The following is a 15,803-nucleotide window of genomic DNA, read 5'->3' on the forward strand; positions in this document are numbered from 1 at the left end:
GACATCGAAAAACTAAAAACAGCGGCCAACCCTGAAGGTGAGTTGTTGAAAATATAGGTTAACTCAGGATTGAGGGCTTCTGAAGCGAAAACTTAGACAACCAGACGTTGTTAAAGCAAAACCAGCAATGTCAATTTCTGAAATGACCAAAAACTTACAATTCACAAGTAAAGCAGTGGCTGTTGCTATCATTTCATCAGATAATAAGTCCTTTAAAGTGAATGGAGAAGTTGAGTACAATGTCAAAGGACATTTCGGAAATCAAGCAAACATTTTATGGCTAATAAAAGCAACAAAATGTGCACTAGGTCTGGAGGTCAGCCAAACTCTAAAAGAACCTGTCCAGTGCTAATTAAAAAAATGCAACTGTGAAAAAGTGGGACAATTCTCAAAAACGCGTGGAAGCAAACCCCAACAAATTTCAAGTAAAAAAAAATAAGATAACTTTTGTGGCGAAGAAAATAATTCTTCATATCAACCATTTTTGGCATCGGAGAACGGAAGGTCTTATACTAGTAATTAGGTTTTAGCATAACTGCGACATGGAATTATATCTCAAAAAATAACTGCAAAGCAAAAATGCAGGAAGACTCAGGTGCAGATAGCACAGTGATATCATCAAAACATGGACTGGGCTTGGTGAAACTCATTTAGATGGTATAATAGGACATCTCAAAGCTTATGATGTTTGTCAATTAACGCTTCTGGCGTCACCTACTTGTGACGTTGAGTTGAACGGAAGTAGGCACACATATAACCAACTAGAAGTTGTGCAGTCTTATAAAAAATTTGGACTACTTGGTAGACACCTTCTACTCGAACACGGTGTGGACAACATCACAATTAAACACATACCTGTTGTGGAGGGTTGGAAAGCTCATGTAAAGCTGATACTAGGATCACAGTCGCTGTTCTGCAAAGCCAGGAAAATATCTCTACCACTCTAGTCACAGAGAAACGCAAACAGATAGTCAGACAGGGCATCCTTGAACCGGTACAGTCAAGGGGAGTCACCATTGCATCTCTAGAGGTTTTGTAAAGGCTTGAGAGTGCATATCAATAGCAAGGTCATGAATGACGACTACCCAAAAACTGACATGGAGACAATCTTTCAAAACCTATATGTGGCCTCACAATTTGGCAAAATTGACCTAAGACGCCTATTAGCAAATTGATGTTGACCAAGAAGCTCGAGACATATGCAAAATCAGCAAATCTCATGGACTGTTCAAGATGTGCCGACTACCTCAGGGATTGAAAAACTCTTCTATGTTCTTCCAGAAATGCATCGAATCAACACTCAAAAGAATCAAAGCCGTTGTGATCTTTCAAGACGATGTATTGGTCTATGGAATTACCAACGAGCAGTTCGACAAAGAAATGCTTGCTGTCAAGAGTCAACCACGTGAAAAAAAATTACTACTAATGAGAAAAATCTAACTCAAAACCAGACAATAGCAATAGTTTTAATAGCATTTTAAATTGAAAGAAATTTCAAAAGCTCCAACTGGCAACAAACGATTCGAATCGTTTGTTGGGATGGCTAATTTTTACGGGTAAGAAAGATTGCTGAATTTGCAACAAAAATGCTACAACTGAATTACATGAAAATTATAAATATCTCATGGGGCAAAAGGCAACAATAAGCTTTCGACGACTTCAAAAATGAATTATGTGCTAACCCACCTGTACATTCGTAAAGTTTGCAAAAAGAAGCGATAACTACTGACGCCTCTGAAAAAGTCGCAAGAAGGATATCCAGTAAAGTATGTTTTGAGGAATCTGATTCCAGCGGAGCAAAACTACTCAAGATGCGAAGAGCGTGTTGCGCTGGCAACCGTTTTTTTTGTCGCATGGTTGAAACAATTTCTTCTTGGAAGACGATTTACCCTAAAGACAAACCACAAACCATTCGAATATCTCTTTGCACTTGACAGAGATAGCAAAAACAGCATCAGCTGAAGTCACAATATGGACAACAAATCTAATGCGTTTCAAATTTGAGTCGCGGTTCACACCAGATCAAATACGCCACGCGGATGCTTTGAGCAGAATGAATTTTGATGATTACTAATCCAACAACGATCGATTGTGCCTCGCAATCAAAAACATCTACTTTGCTCAGAGTGATTTGGTGACCCAAGCAGAAATAAAAACTTTACGTGGAGCAAAGACCCTTCCAGGTCACAAATAAAGGAATCAATGAGTCAATTGGAAAAAATGCTCAGAAACGGAAAAGCGATTCGAACAACAGAAAAGTGCATTGACGATACACAATAGAATCATCCTCAGAGTTGTTGTCACTTTCATTCTACCCAATCTACGACACCTAGTTCTTTGCAAAACCGCAAGAGACACATTTTGGAAAGAATGCAACTAACTGAGGCTTCAGTCGGATTGATGGCATGGTGGTTGTGCATTACCCAAGACGTTCAACAATTTGTTATTAAATGTAAAAAGTATCAAGTGAACAGGCCTAGCCTGGGCGAAACAGACTCTACGTGGCCAGAAGAAAACGTTTGGGAACGGCTCCACATACACTGGGGTTATGTTAAGGACCAATGTAATATGTTAGTAATTGTTAACGCGGGTTGAGGCTGGATAGAAGTTTTCCTCAAAAGAAATAGAACGCCAAAAAGATTCGAAATACCATAAACCTTCGTGTCTGATGATGGTCCAGATTTTTTAAGTGGTGACCTCAAATGGTGGTCTGAATCATTGGGAAATGAGAAAACCGAATCATCGTTCTGTCCTCCGAGAGCTAATGAACTAACTGAGAGAGCAGTTCAGACATTGAAGCGGGCACTTCAAACGTGGATTCCCAAATTTAAAGTGTCATTTGGGGCATTCCTTTAGAGGGCAACGATGACAAATCGAAACACTTCAAAGACGAGGGGCAAAACTCTGGTTGAACCACTTCTGGGACACAGAGTGAGACTACCAGCAATAGCATTTTTCGACTCGTGCAAACACGTTTTATTCAACGTCAATGCAAAGACGAACACAATTCCTGTTACCTTCATCATCAGGAAGGGCTCGAAAGTGTTTTTATACAGCTAGAAAGTTCAACTCGGACTATCTTAGTGAGCGACAAACAAAGTGCGAGATTAGACGAGGACACTGTCAAAACTGAACAGCCAGTGGAGGAGACCATGTCTCAATCAGAACCCCAAGTTCAGAACACGGATGTGGGACCTTCGCATCAAGACGAAGCTTCTGCGGTCATATCAATTGCAGAGCACCAACAACCCGAACCATCAAGTGTTCGCGAAAATCAACAAGACATAGAAAATAAACCGACAGATCAGGAGAACCTGTACCGACAAACTTGCTTAAAAAGGGATCGAGGACGTGATGGTTTCAAAGAAAAATCAAAAAATTTAGAAGTTTTCTTATTAAATTTTAAAAGAACGAAAGAAAAACTTACCTGACGAAGTTTGCTGTTATGTCAAAAAGTCTTGGCCACAAACCTAAACTCTTTTTTATTGATGTCTTGGCGCTATCATGGTCTTATTGACCTACCAATCAGTTGTCAGAAGTAAATTCTCCCACCCAATGAAACCTGATTCTAACAATCCTTGACCTCCAATTAATGAACTCGATTGTATTTAGGCCAGATATGATTCTCATGAAATGTTGATGAAAATAGAAAATCCCCTCCGAGATTCTGATTTGAGATCTATCCATATGTCAATCAAGTAAAACATTTTTAAGCTAATCTAAATTTTCTCTGTATATTTTCGCATAGATAAATATTATAAATACGAGCTAAATTTTGAATATTTTCAGTTCCAATTTTAATTTAAAGTTCAACTTATTGGCCCGAGTTATTGACCACGACATTTTATTGATTCAAAAAAGACCCTGCAGGGCCAAATTGGCTCAACAAAAAGAGCCAGTTGATCATCAAATTTTACACCCCCAAACGATCTTGCAGGATTGGAACCAATATTTAACTATTCAATGCTTCGGTTAACTTAGAGCGTTTGTTAAGTAAACAACTGATTTCGAAGGTTCTCATCAATGTCGGTCAGAGAGTGGATAATCAATGTTCTAGTCAGAGAGTGGATTTTTTCTGTTATTTTTCACAAATTTTCGTTAATGGAAAAGTTTGCCCATGAGAAGTTTGCTTAATAGTTTCAAAATTTTGCTCATTTTCCAATAATAACGCTATTGAAAATTAAAGTTTCAGAGATGGTATTGTTTTCTAGAATAATGTTTCAACAGAATTGGCTATAGGATGTGTGTTTTTGCTTTGGCAAAATTTGAGGGTAGAAAATACTCTCAATAAGTTCCAAGGTGCTCTGAAAGTGGCCTTCATTTCATTCCGATGACACCGGAGTTGTTTGGCCGTTTTTCTCCGAGTTTGCACAAAAGACTGCAGCGAATAGCTGGCTGTTTTGGCTGATAAGGGAAGTTTTTTAGTTAGCATCGTTCACAGAAAGAGAGCAACTAGCAGGAGGAGAAAAAGAAGAATAGAGGCGATTTTGTTGCAAATTGGGACATCTTGAAAAAAATTCTTTTTAAAGAATGAAACTGTGATCTGTGGGTGAGTAGAGGTGGGAGTGTGTTGTACTTACAGTCCATGGTTTGTTTTGGAAGTTGTATATGGCGGAGAGAGAGTTCACACTGGGCACACACCCAAATTGCAGTCCAATCAGCAGGTTGGTGAAGTCCTCTGCCGCTGTCTTTGGATGTTGCCTCACCAACACAAAGTCTGGCCGGAAAGTCCTGCAATGAAACAACACCAGACAATTAATCAGAGTAAGACAAGAGGTTTCAAGCATTGCAGAATTCGTCCGAGAAAATGAAGAGAGGATATTTAGTGCACTTAGAGAACAATAGAAATACGATGGCGTGTCTTTCTTATATGAAAATAGAATGGAAAGGAGATGCAGGCCTTTTTACAACAATGATTGAACGTATTATAAAACAAATGGCGTTTGCATTCACGTTATCTTTTAGATAGAGCATCTATAATATTAAAAATAAAAATAATGAATTCAACCAAGCATAGTTACAACCAGCATAGTAGCCCCAGATTAGGGGAAAATGAAGTTTCAATAATTAAGACGGGACACCATCTTTGACACTCGTTAGCACCACTTTTCAACATCCATTTGCAGCAGCAAACTTAATGGGACCAAGTTGATCAGACCATACTGTGACTTAAGATGTTGGTTTGATCATCTTTCTCCGAAGAGACCTTTTGCAGTTTGTTCCTATTTTTCATTGCTCTTTTCTCTCGTTTTTTGTGCACCCCATGATGGTCTGACTAGAATTGAAAGTGTGGAATCCTTATAGTGGGAAGAGAAGACAAGGAATATAACATGTAGTTCTGTGGTGTGTGTGTACCTGACAACTTTTGGTCCTCCTCTGCTGATGTGCATCTCCACTGTGGCTCCAGTCTCAGAGTGACTCTTCACACACAACTCACTAAACTCCGCCTACACACAACACACACACACACACATCATACAACACAAATGTTCACTGTGAGTTTTTTATCACTTTTGTGCCAATAAGGACTAGACTGCTTCTGGTTAACTTCTGAACTATATCTCTGGTAGTTTACAGTAATTGTAAGTGTGCACTCAGCGTTAGACTAATCTACATCAGAATGTATAACCCAATCAACAACTGATAACAAGCGTGTCGAAGAGTCATACTCCTAATGACAAAACTGTTTTTTTTCAAAAGATTATTATCATAGGTCGAGAACTGCTATCACTGCTATCAGCTGCTTTCAAATACGTTTACTTTAAATGGCGGCAGTTCTAGCACATATTACTCGTTAAATAGCTGTTTTTGAGGTTTTCCTACTATACCGCCAATATTTCGATAACACTTTCCATTTTGCGTCACTCTTTTTTATTTTGAAAATAAGCGGACTTTCTTATCGATAATAGTCACGAAATTGTGCATCGAACGTCTCGGAAAACTTTGTATAGGATTCACTTCAAATAGCGCAAACATTTTTTGTTCCTACCCCACTTGTTGGGGAAGGAACTATATACTCAAATGCGTTTTTTGTTCAGACAATTGTGGTCGATCGATATATTCATCGTAGAGAAATGTGAGTGGCATCATTAAAAATTTGAAATAAAAAAGATATTTTTGAATTTCGTTTTTTTTTTCGAGGAGTTATCGAGGATTGAAATTTTGTGTGAACACGAGATATTTGGCTAGATTTTGTTCACTTTCAGTGTAATTTTCATTCAATTTGAATCTATTTGAACACAAAATGAATCAATTTTGTGTTCCTAATAGACGTTAGGCGATAAAAAAAGACTAGTTCCGGTCTCATAGGGAAGCTTAATATCAAAAAATTCGAATTCCAATTGAGAGCTCCTTTTTTAGAAATTTTTTCACATTTTTTAATTTTTTTATGTCAACTAGAGACTAGAAACTTTTCATTTCGAGATTCCGTTAATGGCATACCTCATTTACAGTCAAATAAAGCGTAATGAAAAAAAATTCGCTTTCATGGAACGAATAATGTTTTCTTGGCTTCAACTCTTGAGTTTCTTGAAAACTTATTTTCATGAACTGTAAGTCAGTCTCAGTAATGACAGGACCCCTTTCTTTCCTACTTCAACCAAAGTTAATCTGGTTAGCCGTTTTATTTTCTAACCATTCGTTATATGACTTCAATGCCACAAGATTTCAAAAAAAATCAAAATTTTTGGATGTTTTTGTATCAATAATTCTTTTTGAAATCTGATCATAATCACACTATCCGAAAATTTATAGCTCCCAGTGGTTTAGAGAAGACGTTAAATGGATCAGAGATAAAGTTGTGCCGAGAAAAATTTATGGTTCAAATGGCTGCAACACTTTCTTCTCGCACTTTTCTAATAAATTTCTGTCTTTGCATGTATTTGTGGTTGTTTCCATAGTCATAAGACTTTTTGTGATGTCATAGTGATTACCTATGCAAAACAAACATCCTTTTTTTCTAGTGAGGCATAACTGAGCGTACTCATTGACATCCGCTGATAGCTATTGGATGTAATGGCTGTTAAAGTTTTAAAAATATTTTCTCGAAGTATTTTTTTGAACTTTAACCGATCTTAAGCTTATTTTCGTTAACTGTAAGTCGGTATCAGCAATGACAGAACCCCCCATTAATTTTGATTTCAACCAAAATTTATCTAGATAGCGGTTTTTTCTTTTAACTATTCGTTTTATGACTTCATTGAACGAATTCAAAGTTTTTTCAAAATTCGGATTTTTTTTATCAATTTCTATTTGAAATCTTATCACATTATCCTTATATTGATAGTTCCCATTGGCTTAGCTAAACAAATTCAATGGATACAGATAAATTTTTAACTTTTCAGAGATTAGCTTGTGGTTTAAATAGCTTCGACACCTTCTTCTCGCACTTTTCTTCTGAATTTTTGGATTCTGCCCGTTTTTATTGTTGTTTTCATAGTCAATGACTTGTTGTAATGTCTTATTGATGACCTATGATTGGAAAACATTCTTTTTGTCCCATCGAGGCTTAATTTTGCGTTTTTATTGGCTTCCGTTTAAAGGTATTGTTTTCAATGGCGTTGATAATACAGGCTTTCCAAATTTCGTGGTTTTAATGTATTTGTTCACATTTGTTGATTTTTTAAGTCATATTGCTAAAAAGGAAGAATCCATTTGCTGCATTCGCTGTTAAAAAAGTTTTTGAAAATAGAAAAATTTTTATTGAAAAGATCATTTTTAACGGCTCCGACAATTTTCTCACTCAATTTGTTTTGAATTTGCTGTTTTTGTCAGTTTTATTATTTTTTAGGTAGCCGTAAAATGCCGACCGGTCTCATCAGCTTCTAATTAAGGATTGAATGAACGATGTTGCCCAAGGCAGTCAGTTTATAATTAAAAGTCTTAAAAATTATGATAATATACATTTTCAAAAATTTTTCAACTTTTCAGTTTTTGTTGTTGTTTTCGTCAACAACAAGAAAAACTGGATTGGACCTCTCATCATTGAGAGGTCCAATCCAGTTCCTTGTATTGAAAAAAATAGAATTTTTACTAATATTTTATCGTAACTGCTGTTTTGTTTGTTGGACAATATGTGTTTTCATAAGAGATTTGTGAGTGGTGTATTTTTGTTTCTTTTTCTCTTCTTTTAGCCCATTTCTGTAATAACAGATCCCAATGGTTTTCAAATATGGCCCACATGCAATTAATCATTCTTTCAGTTTAATTTCAGCTGAATTGTTATAAAAAAATTGACCTAAAAATACATGTGTCTTCATGGCTTCAGTGATTTGTTTTTTTTTTCGCAAATTGTTTTATATTTTTATGAGTTTTTCTGCATCCTTAGTCCGTTCCCATGGTTTAGTTACCAAATACAGGTCCCATTGGTTTCATAATTTCTTTTAAGTAAATTTAACGAGATTTTTTTTTGTTATAAGCTAATGATTTTTAAGACTTCTGGAAATTATTTGGTTTAAAAAATGTTGATTGACTTTTGAGTTTCTCCTCGTTATTTCTTCTCTATGTCGACTAGTCTCATTTACGAAAACTTCCATCTGTTTTATAGTTAGGAAAAATTAAATTTTTGTAGTAAAGGTTTTTTCTGATTGCATTTTGACGTTATTACTAGATGCTTAAGTTTAGAGATTGAGTTTTTGCTGTGAAATTTTTTTGTTTTTGCTTATTTTGCTGTTTGTTTTTTTTTCTCGTATTCTTCCTAATTGCAGATCTCATGAGCACTGTAATGATGCATTGCATTATGTAATTTAATTAGTAGTTAGGTTTTGAAACGATTTTTTTAAAACTCAAACACCTATTTTTGTTGTCTCTTCATTTGGTTGACAATTAAGTCAAAAATGTAGATGAGCTCGGGTTGGAACATCATGTGCGAACGCACATTAACGAACCTCCTTGTCTGGTTCTAAAACCCTACATTTGTAGGGAAGCGCGCAGACATGAAATTTTTCAGACTGAAAAAAAATTAATTATAATTATTTACCATTTGATATCAGCGGTCCTGGCACTGAGGGTTTTGAGTGAAAATAATCAGAATTGATTTGAAGGCTGGGGAGAAAAAATTACAATCAACGACTAAAAGCTGCTGATCAAAGGATTTGGGAATAAATATTTTAAATTAAGACAAGTTTTGACAGTTCGAAAAACTTCCAGTCTGCGCTAATTGCGAATTATTATGACTGAAAGACTCTTCAGTATCTGAATTAAGTCTCAAGTAACTAGTAGCAAAATTTGCTAATTCAAATACTTTTTCCTTTTCCCCCTAACGTGCATCATTTCGCATAATTTTGTTCAGAATTCACTCAATATTGTTCTAATAAGTCAACTAATATTTGACTGTGACGTTCTCGTGCTATTTTTTTTAACAATTTCACGTTACTACCTATATTTTGTCTAATAATGGCGCAAACATCTGACTATAAATATCATGTAACCAACTCCCATTCAAGTGGCGCGAACACTTCGTTACAAATACTGATGGATATGTAAAACTGTTCCGGGAAACTCAGAAACACAAATTAACGAAAAATGCAAATGAGAAAGAATTACAGGCGCAACTTTATAGATCGCTAAGACGAGGTATTTGCCCGAGTAATAATGCAGCGAAAAAAATTCTTCAATTTTTAGATGATGAATGAACACGATTATTTCATTACTTACCTGTTCTACCCTGATGTCATAGTCTCCAAATAGTTTCCGTCCTCGGAAGTACTTGTTCCTAAATACACAGCAAATCTATCTTACCTCTTAATAAAGAATAAATTGCATTTGCTTGTTAAAACTTAAAAATTTTCATTAAGTTTAATTTTCACATGAGGAAAAAAAATCAAGCCAATTAAATTTGCAAAACTGTACAACGTCTTGCGAAGCTCCTGAAAAAGCCCTATGGTGAGCAATGAATACACAGGTTCTATAAATCCATCAGTGCTTTTAGTATGGTTGCTTTTTAGTTAGCCCTATATTTGGTCTGAAATCTGATCAGTTGTTTAAGACAACAGATTAAAAGAGAACAGACGATCTGTATAACTAACCAGTCAGTTTGTGGATCGTCTATGACAAGTAGAATCTTGATTTTGGGTAGTGCTGCATTCTTGGCCGTCTCTGCCACATTCTGTGCTTTCTGGGTGAGAGAGGAGAAAAATCCCCCCACGCCACCTCCCGAAGAGGGTTGTGGCTGCTGTTGCATCTGTGATTGGTTCATCTTCCTCTGTTCGGGAGGAGAGCTAGGGGCACTACCAGCACCTGCAATCATCGGATTTTTTTTGCCCACCATTTTTTGGGGAGTAAATTAATAAAGTTTATCACTCAATGAGAGGGGACAACTTGAGACTTTCCATAAGGCTCACCCAATGAGCAAACTCATGAGAACAGAACATTCAGGCGAGTAACGACGATTGCTCAAAGGTTGAAATATGTCCGCATCTTTCTATAAAAGTAGTTGAAGAAAAAGAGCGATAATCAGCAAAAGGCGACAAAAGTGATGAGGTTATGCATTCCTAGGCGAAGAATCAAAAAGCTGCATGCGAAACAAGCATTTCTCTATCAACAAAACTGTTTAAGGTTGAAAGTTGAAACTCTCTTGCTATTGAAACATTTGGACGAAACTCAAAACAGTTTATGAGAAAAGTAGACTTCTGCAGAAACTCTGATGTTCCATGGCTATACCAGAGTTAACTGCGCATAATTGAAAGCGGTTTCAGTAAAGACCCGCCATTGATTTTCTTTTTAACTTTTGAATAAAAGACGTCGGCAAAACTAAGAAACATTTTTGTACTAATTATTCAGCAATGTAATTATTCTCTCTTTACAGAAACAAAACAAAGTATTTTTTATAGAAATTGCATTCTACAGGTAGTAACTAATTAAAGTTGAACAATTGATGAATTCAGCAGGCCACAATTATTGATTTTTTCTCACTAAGCTTCTCTTTCTTTATTTATTAGGTGGAAAACATTTAAAAAAACCATCTACAAATTAGCAGAGAAGATAGATTTTCAATCTGATTACAAATAAAAGTAATTGTCAAAATCAAAATGTGAACTTAATAAACTACTAATTTATTGACTGTTTCTTGTTTAAATCGTAGCAGATAAGTTCAGTCAATAATTTGAAACAAAAATGTAATCTATGGATTTTCTAAAATTTTCTAATCTAGATTATATATATATATATATATATATATATATATATATATATATATATATATATATATATATCCCAGCGAACCAAAACATGATACGCCTTGATGAGAAACGTACTAAAACAAATTTAATATTTCCAAGATGTTGACTCTTGACATAATACTTATTCTGAAAATATCAAGATTTGTACGAATTTGCAAGATCTTTGCATGGGCAAGTCAAAAAATTTTTTTGCCTTGCAGTTTCAAAAGATGTCCCCGGTTTCCATTTTTGAGTTATCTATGCCATTATAGCAAGTTTTAGATTTTTTTAAAATTTCTTGGGACGAGATGCATCAAACAGCAATTGGAAATGATAAAGAGTTTTATGAAGATTTGTCAAGTTTTTGTCAAGAAAATTTTTTGGTTTATTTTGATAAGACCTTACTATTCCTTATCAAGAGTTAACATGAAATAGTGCTACTTCAAGTTCTAGGCAAAATGTTTCAAGCTTTGCAAAATATCAAGACTATGCACGTCTTATCAAGGCATATCAAGTTTCTATTCACTGGTATGAGCTTTCAAATCAATAATTCTTGTTTACAATTTCAAAGAACCAATTTTGAAAAGTGGTGTAAAGTTTTCCTATAGTTTGTTGGCAGTTTTATAGAGGCTGTTTTGACAGCTTCTGTGTTTTCTGACATTTAAAAAAAAAATTTCACAGTGGCGTCAAAATTTATAAAAGAGAATTTTTGCTGGCATCCAACAAATTTTTGGTGCTTTTTCGTTCTCAACATCTAAGACATCTTACTGAGTGAGTGAGTGGCAGTTATCAAAGCTAATCGGGTTTTTACTGCTTCTTCCCTGATTTTTCATGGTCAAAAATGCTTCTGTGTAAAATTATTGTTTTCTCTTTAAAAGGAAATAACAGCATAATTTCAGCTGTGTAAGTTTAAATTGTTCATCTGCAATTTTTAGAAATCTTTGGAGAAAAATGCATCTGCTTAAATATATTGCATGCTAGAGACGAGATATCAACTAGTAAAATGTTTCAATTTTTAATTGATTATCAGCCCTGCATTTGTTGTTTCAAAAAATTGCTTATTTGTTTCTGCATTTAATAGTGAAGCTGCTTTCGCAGAAAAATAATTACTTAAATACGAGGGTTTCGATTTAGTTATAATTCAGAAATATCACCAAATCGCCTTGGAATTTTAATTGGGACGAAGATTTTCAAGTAGCCAACTAATACTCGCTCAAAAACATACACAGAGTAATCATGACGCAGTTTTAGTTAGCAGAAGTGGTTGTACCTAATATACTTAGCTCAACCATTCTTGATGTGTTTTCAACCCTCCTTTTTGGTTATTAATCACATATCAGACTTTTTTCTTTTGGAGGATGATTGTTCTTTTTTAGCGACTACGGCAAATTTTTGCTTCTGAAATTTCTACGTGGTATCACTATTGCAGCTGAAATTGGTCATGTTGATTTCAACTTTGAGCTTTGCGTAAGAGTGAATAATTTTGTAATCTGGTCACCAGGTATACACTTTCAAATTTTCAAGTTTCTCAATTTTCAGGTTTATTGGACTTTTTGTGGGATAATAGTCTACTTCGAAGACCGTTTTGTAAGAAACCAACTACTTTTGTTCAAAATTCTGAAAAGTCATCTTTATGTTTTTTATGTTTGAATTGGACTTTTGGTGACAAAAATACAAATGGAAAAATAAAGCTTACTGGTAAAATGTGATAAACATTGTTTTCAATACAACCATGTTATAAAACTCTTGCTATTAATTTTTCTTGCCGAAAAGAAGGAACAATTTTAGTTCAAAAGAGGAACTGAACCGAATTTAGATTTCAAATTACAATCGTTTTTAACGCTGTCCGTCTATTTAAATTTTATATCTGTTTTGCAGCAATTAATCCAATGTTGGTTGTTGGCTTTTCATGAAAAATGAGAAGATGCTTAAAACAAATATGCAAAAGAACCTGGATCTTAAGATAAATTAAGTGTCATGAAAAAGTCAGTCTTTGTTCGCAATTGTTTTGCATGCGTGGCTTTGTGCTACTCCGTCATAGTTTTTGTTCGTAGCTTTTGAGGCCCAAATCCTCGACAATTTAAAAGTGATCTGAATTTTTTAAATCTGGAAGTAAATGTTATCAGTCGCGCGTAAAAAAATCTCTGTCTAGCCTATCTTTGTTCTGCTAATCTTTATGAACACAAGAATTTCAGGTAAAACGTTTTTTCCACAAAGATTTCAAATAGATTGTAAATAAGGAAATATTTGCGTAATTGTTAAATTATTTTGGCCATTAACTAGAGAATTTAGAAAGTGATATTAAACAATGTTTATTCTTGAAATGGGTGTATCAACGAGTGATACGACAATAGTATGGGAAAGTTTCACAAAACAATTGATATTGCGAGCGTATCAAAATAAACAACATTGGGTGATTGCATTTCAACAAGAGTTTTTAGAAAAAAAATGACCAGTTACTTTGACCGGGAAGAGCAACTATTTTTTTCCAAAAGCTCTCCCTAAAAGGGAAAAAGGCTTAATTATTTTGTACAGCGTGTTTAATGATTATACCATACCTGGTTTGGATAGGTCGCTTCTGGGTTGGGTGGTGGGTGGGTGTTGGAAGTTGTGTTGGGAGTGGGGAGGGGGGTTGCTGCCTCCAGAGGGTGGGTAGTGGGGTGCCTGCTGCTGTTGCTGCTGTCTGTACTGTGCTGGTACCTGGTGACTAGGGTTGTTCTGGTGGGGGTACTGTTGTTGACTGGCTACACCTGCTTGGCTGGTCTGTTGTGGGTTAGCACTTGCTGATGGGGCGCCTGATCCGGCGGGGTTATTAACTTGGTTTATAACTTCCTGTGTACTTGAAGCGATAGTGTCTAACAAATTGGGGCCCAAATCGGAGAATCGTCGTTTCAAAAAGTTCATTCTAGTAATATTGTTATGGTAAACTGCGGCGCACAGCTATCTGCTACTGTAATGTAATGCTCGTTTATGACTATCATGCAGTATTACGCTAGCAAGTTGCACCCCACACGCACGCGATGGAAAAGAGAGGAGAAAAATGGGAAGCAAGAGCACGAGAGCGGTGGGAAGAAAGCCTAGTGCAAAGTAGTTTTATTGTCTAAGGAAAGCAGGCAGGAACAGCGGATGGGGAAAAGCGAGAGAGAAAGAGAGAAGGTAGAGAACAGGGCTTATGTATTGACTAGTAGAAGCAGCGAGCGATGCTTTTGCACAAGTAGCGAGTTAACTTGAATTAGTAGAGTAGCAACTATAGTACGTTTTAAAGGTGTGTAGCACATTTATTATGTATGTAGTAGGCACACCAATGGATGTGTGTGTGGTCTAGAATAGATAGATGGATACAGTCAAATTGCTCAGAAGGTAGCAAAGAGAATTTTTTGGATAAATGCGTGCGTGTTGTGATGCGGTTTTGCCTCTTATAGAGAAGTTATGCTCAAGGAATGCCTATAATATACAATAATCAGCACGCGTGAACAAGCTATGGTGAGGTTGTGTTGCAATATTATGGAAAAGAAAGAATGAACGGATTGATGGAATTGGAAAAAAATGATGGTATGCCTGTATTATGATGCATGCATGTGTTTTTTACCTATTTTCTTTCCCTTATTGTATAAAAAAATAATAGCTCCCGTTGTATTGCTCTGCTGCAAAGCGGTGGTTGCTGGTTGTTTTTTATTTACGTGGGCGAATACTGAGAAGGAGAGGTAAAAGGGGAAATATGGCACTAAAACGGTATTGAGCGTAGGTATTAGTGGCGTGCAATAATATACACATGCGCTAGTATGTGCTAGTGTGTGTGTGTGTGTGTGTGTGTGTGTGTGTGTGTGTGTGTGTGTGTGTGTGTGTGCGAGGCAAGGAATATTGAAAGACAGCGAAAAATGAGGGAATTCAAAGACGCGAGATGGTGGAATGCATGTCGCGGAGGGCCAATATTTGGATGAGAGGGGGGGGGGGGGGTTTGACTGTCCAAGGTATGGGGTAGGTTAAGGGGCATTATAACATAGTACTATTATGATGCTGAGTAGGTAGTAAGAAAAGAACTGCCAGGATGTTTGCTACTAATACTACCAAATTTATATATATTTCATCTACCTAGCACACGTGTGTTTGTATCACGGTGGCATAGCAGTTACAGCACACCACTAGCAGTCAAACTGGCCCCGTGGGAATAATTTTCCCCATTTGAACAACACTGGACTACGCAGGAATAAAACAGCTCATGTTTGTGCGAGAAAAGGAGATATACTACTAAATGATTGAGAGCAGCCCTCTCATCTATACTATATACAATCAAAAAATAAGCTACATCACTTTCTAAATTCATTTTTATTTCACTCCCGCACCCCCCCCCCCCCCCCCCCCAGCAAATGTTCCTTCTAGCTATGGTCTACAGTTCTATCCCGTAAAATAAAGGAAGGAAGCTTAGTACCTATCACACACACTCTCTCCTCTCTCTCCTCTCTCTCCCTCTCTACTAAAAAGAATAGCAAGTCTAGCAGATCCGATACTTTATGCTAACTCGTCCTAATATCACCGCACAGACCAATTTTGTCAGCCATGGCTAATGAACCCAAAGCCCTGTTAATCTGCATTATAAATCTCTTTTCCTTCCCGATTAAAAGCGTCCATTTTGGCAGACTATAAATC

At 36.1% G+C, this 15,803-nt stretch overlaps 1 protein-coding gene across 2 annotated transcripts in view; it reads right to left on the reverse strand.

Annotated features, from left to right (window-relative positions):
- LOC142336228 (uncharacterized) overlaps window positions 1-14,876 on the reverse strand; it is a 125,442-nt gene extending 110,566 nt beyond the window's left edge. The window contains exons 1-5 of one of the 2 annotated variants that reach the window (XM_075384904.1): window positions 13,715-14,876; window positions 10,026-10,236; window positions 9,655-9,712; window positions 5,356-5,447; window positions 4,581-4,731 (exon numbers count right to left, since the gene is read on the reverse strand). In XM_075384904.1, coding sequence (XP_075241019.1) covers window positions 4,581-4,731; window positions 5,356-5,447; window positions 9,655-9,712; window positions 10,026-10,236; window positions 13,715-14,060 — 858 coding nt within the window. In that variant the 5' untranslated portion in view covers window positions 14,061-14,876. The remainder of the gene's footprint in view (window positions 1-4,580; window positions 4,732-5,355; window positions 5,448-9,654; window positions 9,713-10,025; window positions 10,237-13,714) is intronic. The other variant, XM_075384905.1, reaches the window with a different exon arrangement.
- Window positions 14,877-15,803: the final 927 nt, after the last annotated feature.

This window comes from Convolutriloba macropyga, chromosome 3 (assembly GCF_964194025.1).
Source record: "Convolutriloba macropyga chromosome 3, txConMacr16.3, whole genome shotgun sequence".
In the NCBI taxonomy this organism is placed as follows: domain Eukaryota; kingdom Metazoa; phylum Xenacoelomorpha; order Acoela; family Convolutidae; genus Convolutriloba; species Convolutriloba macropyga.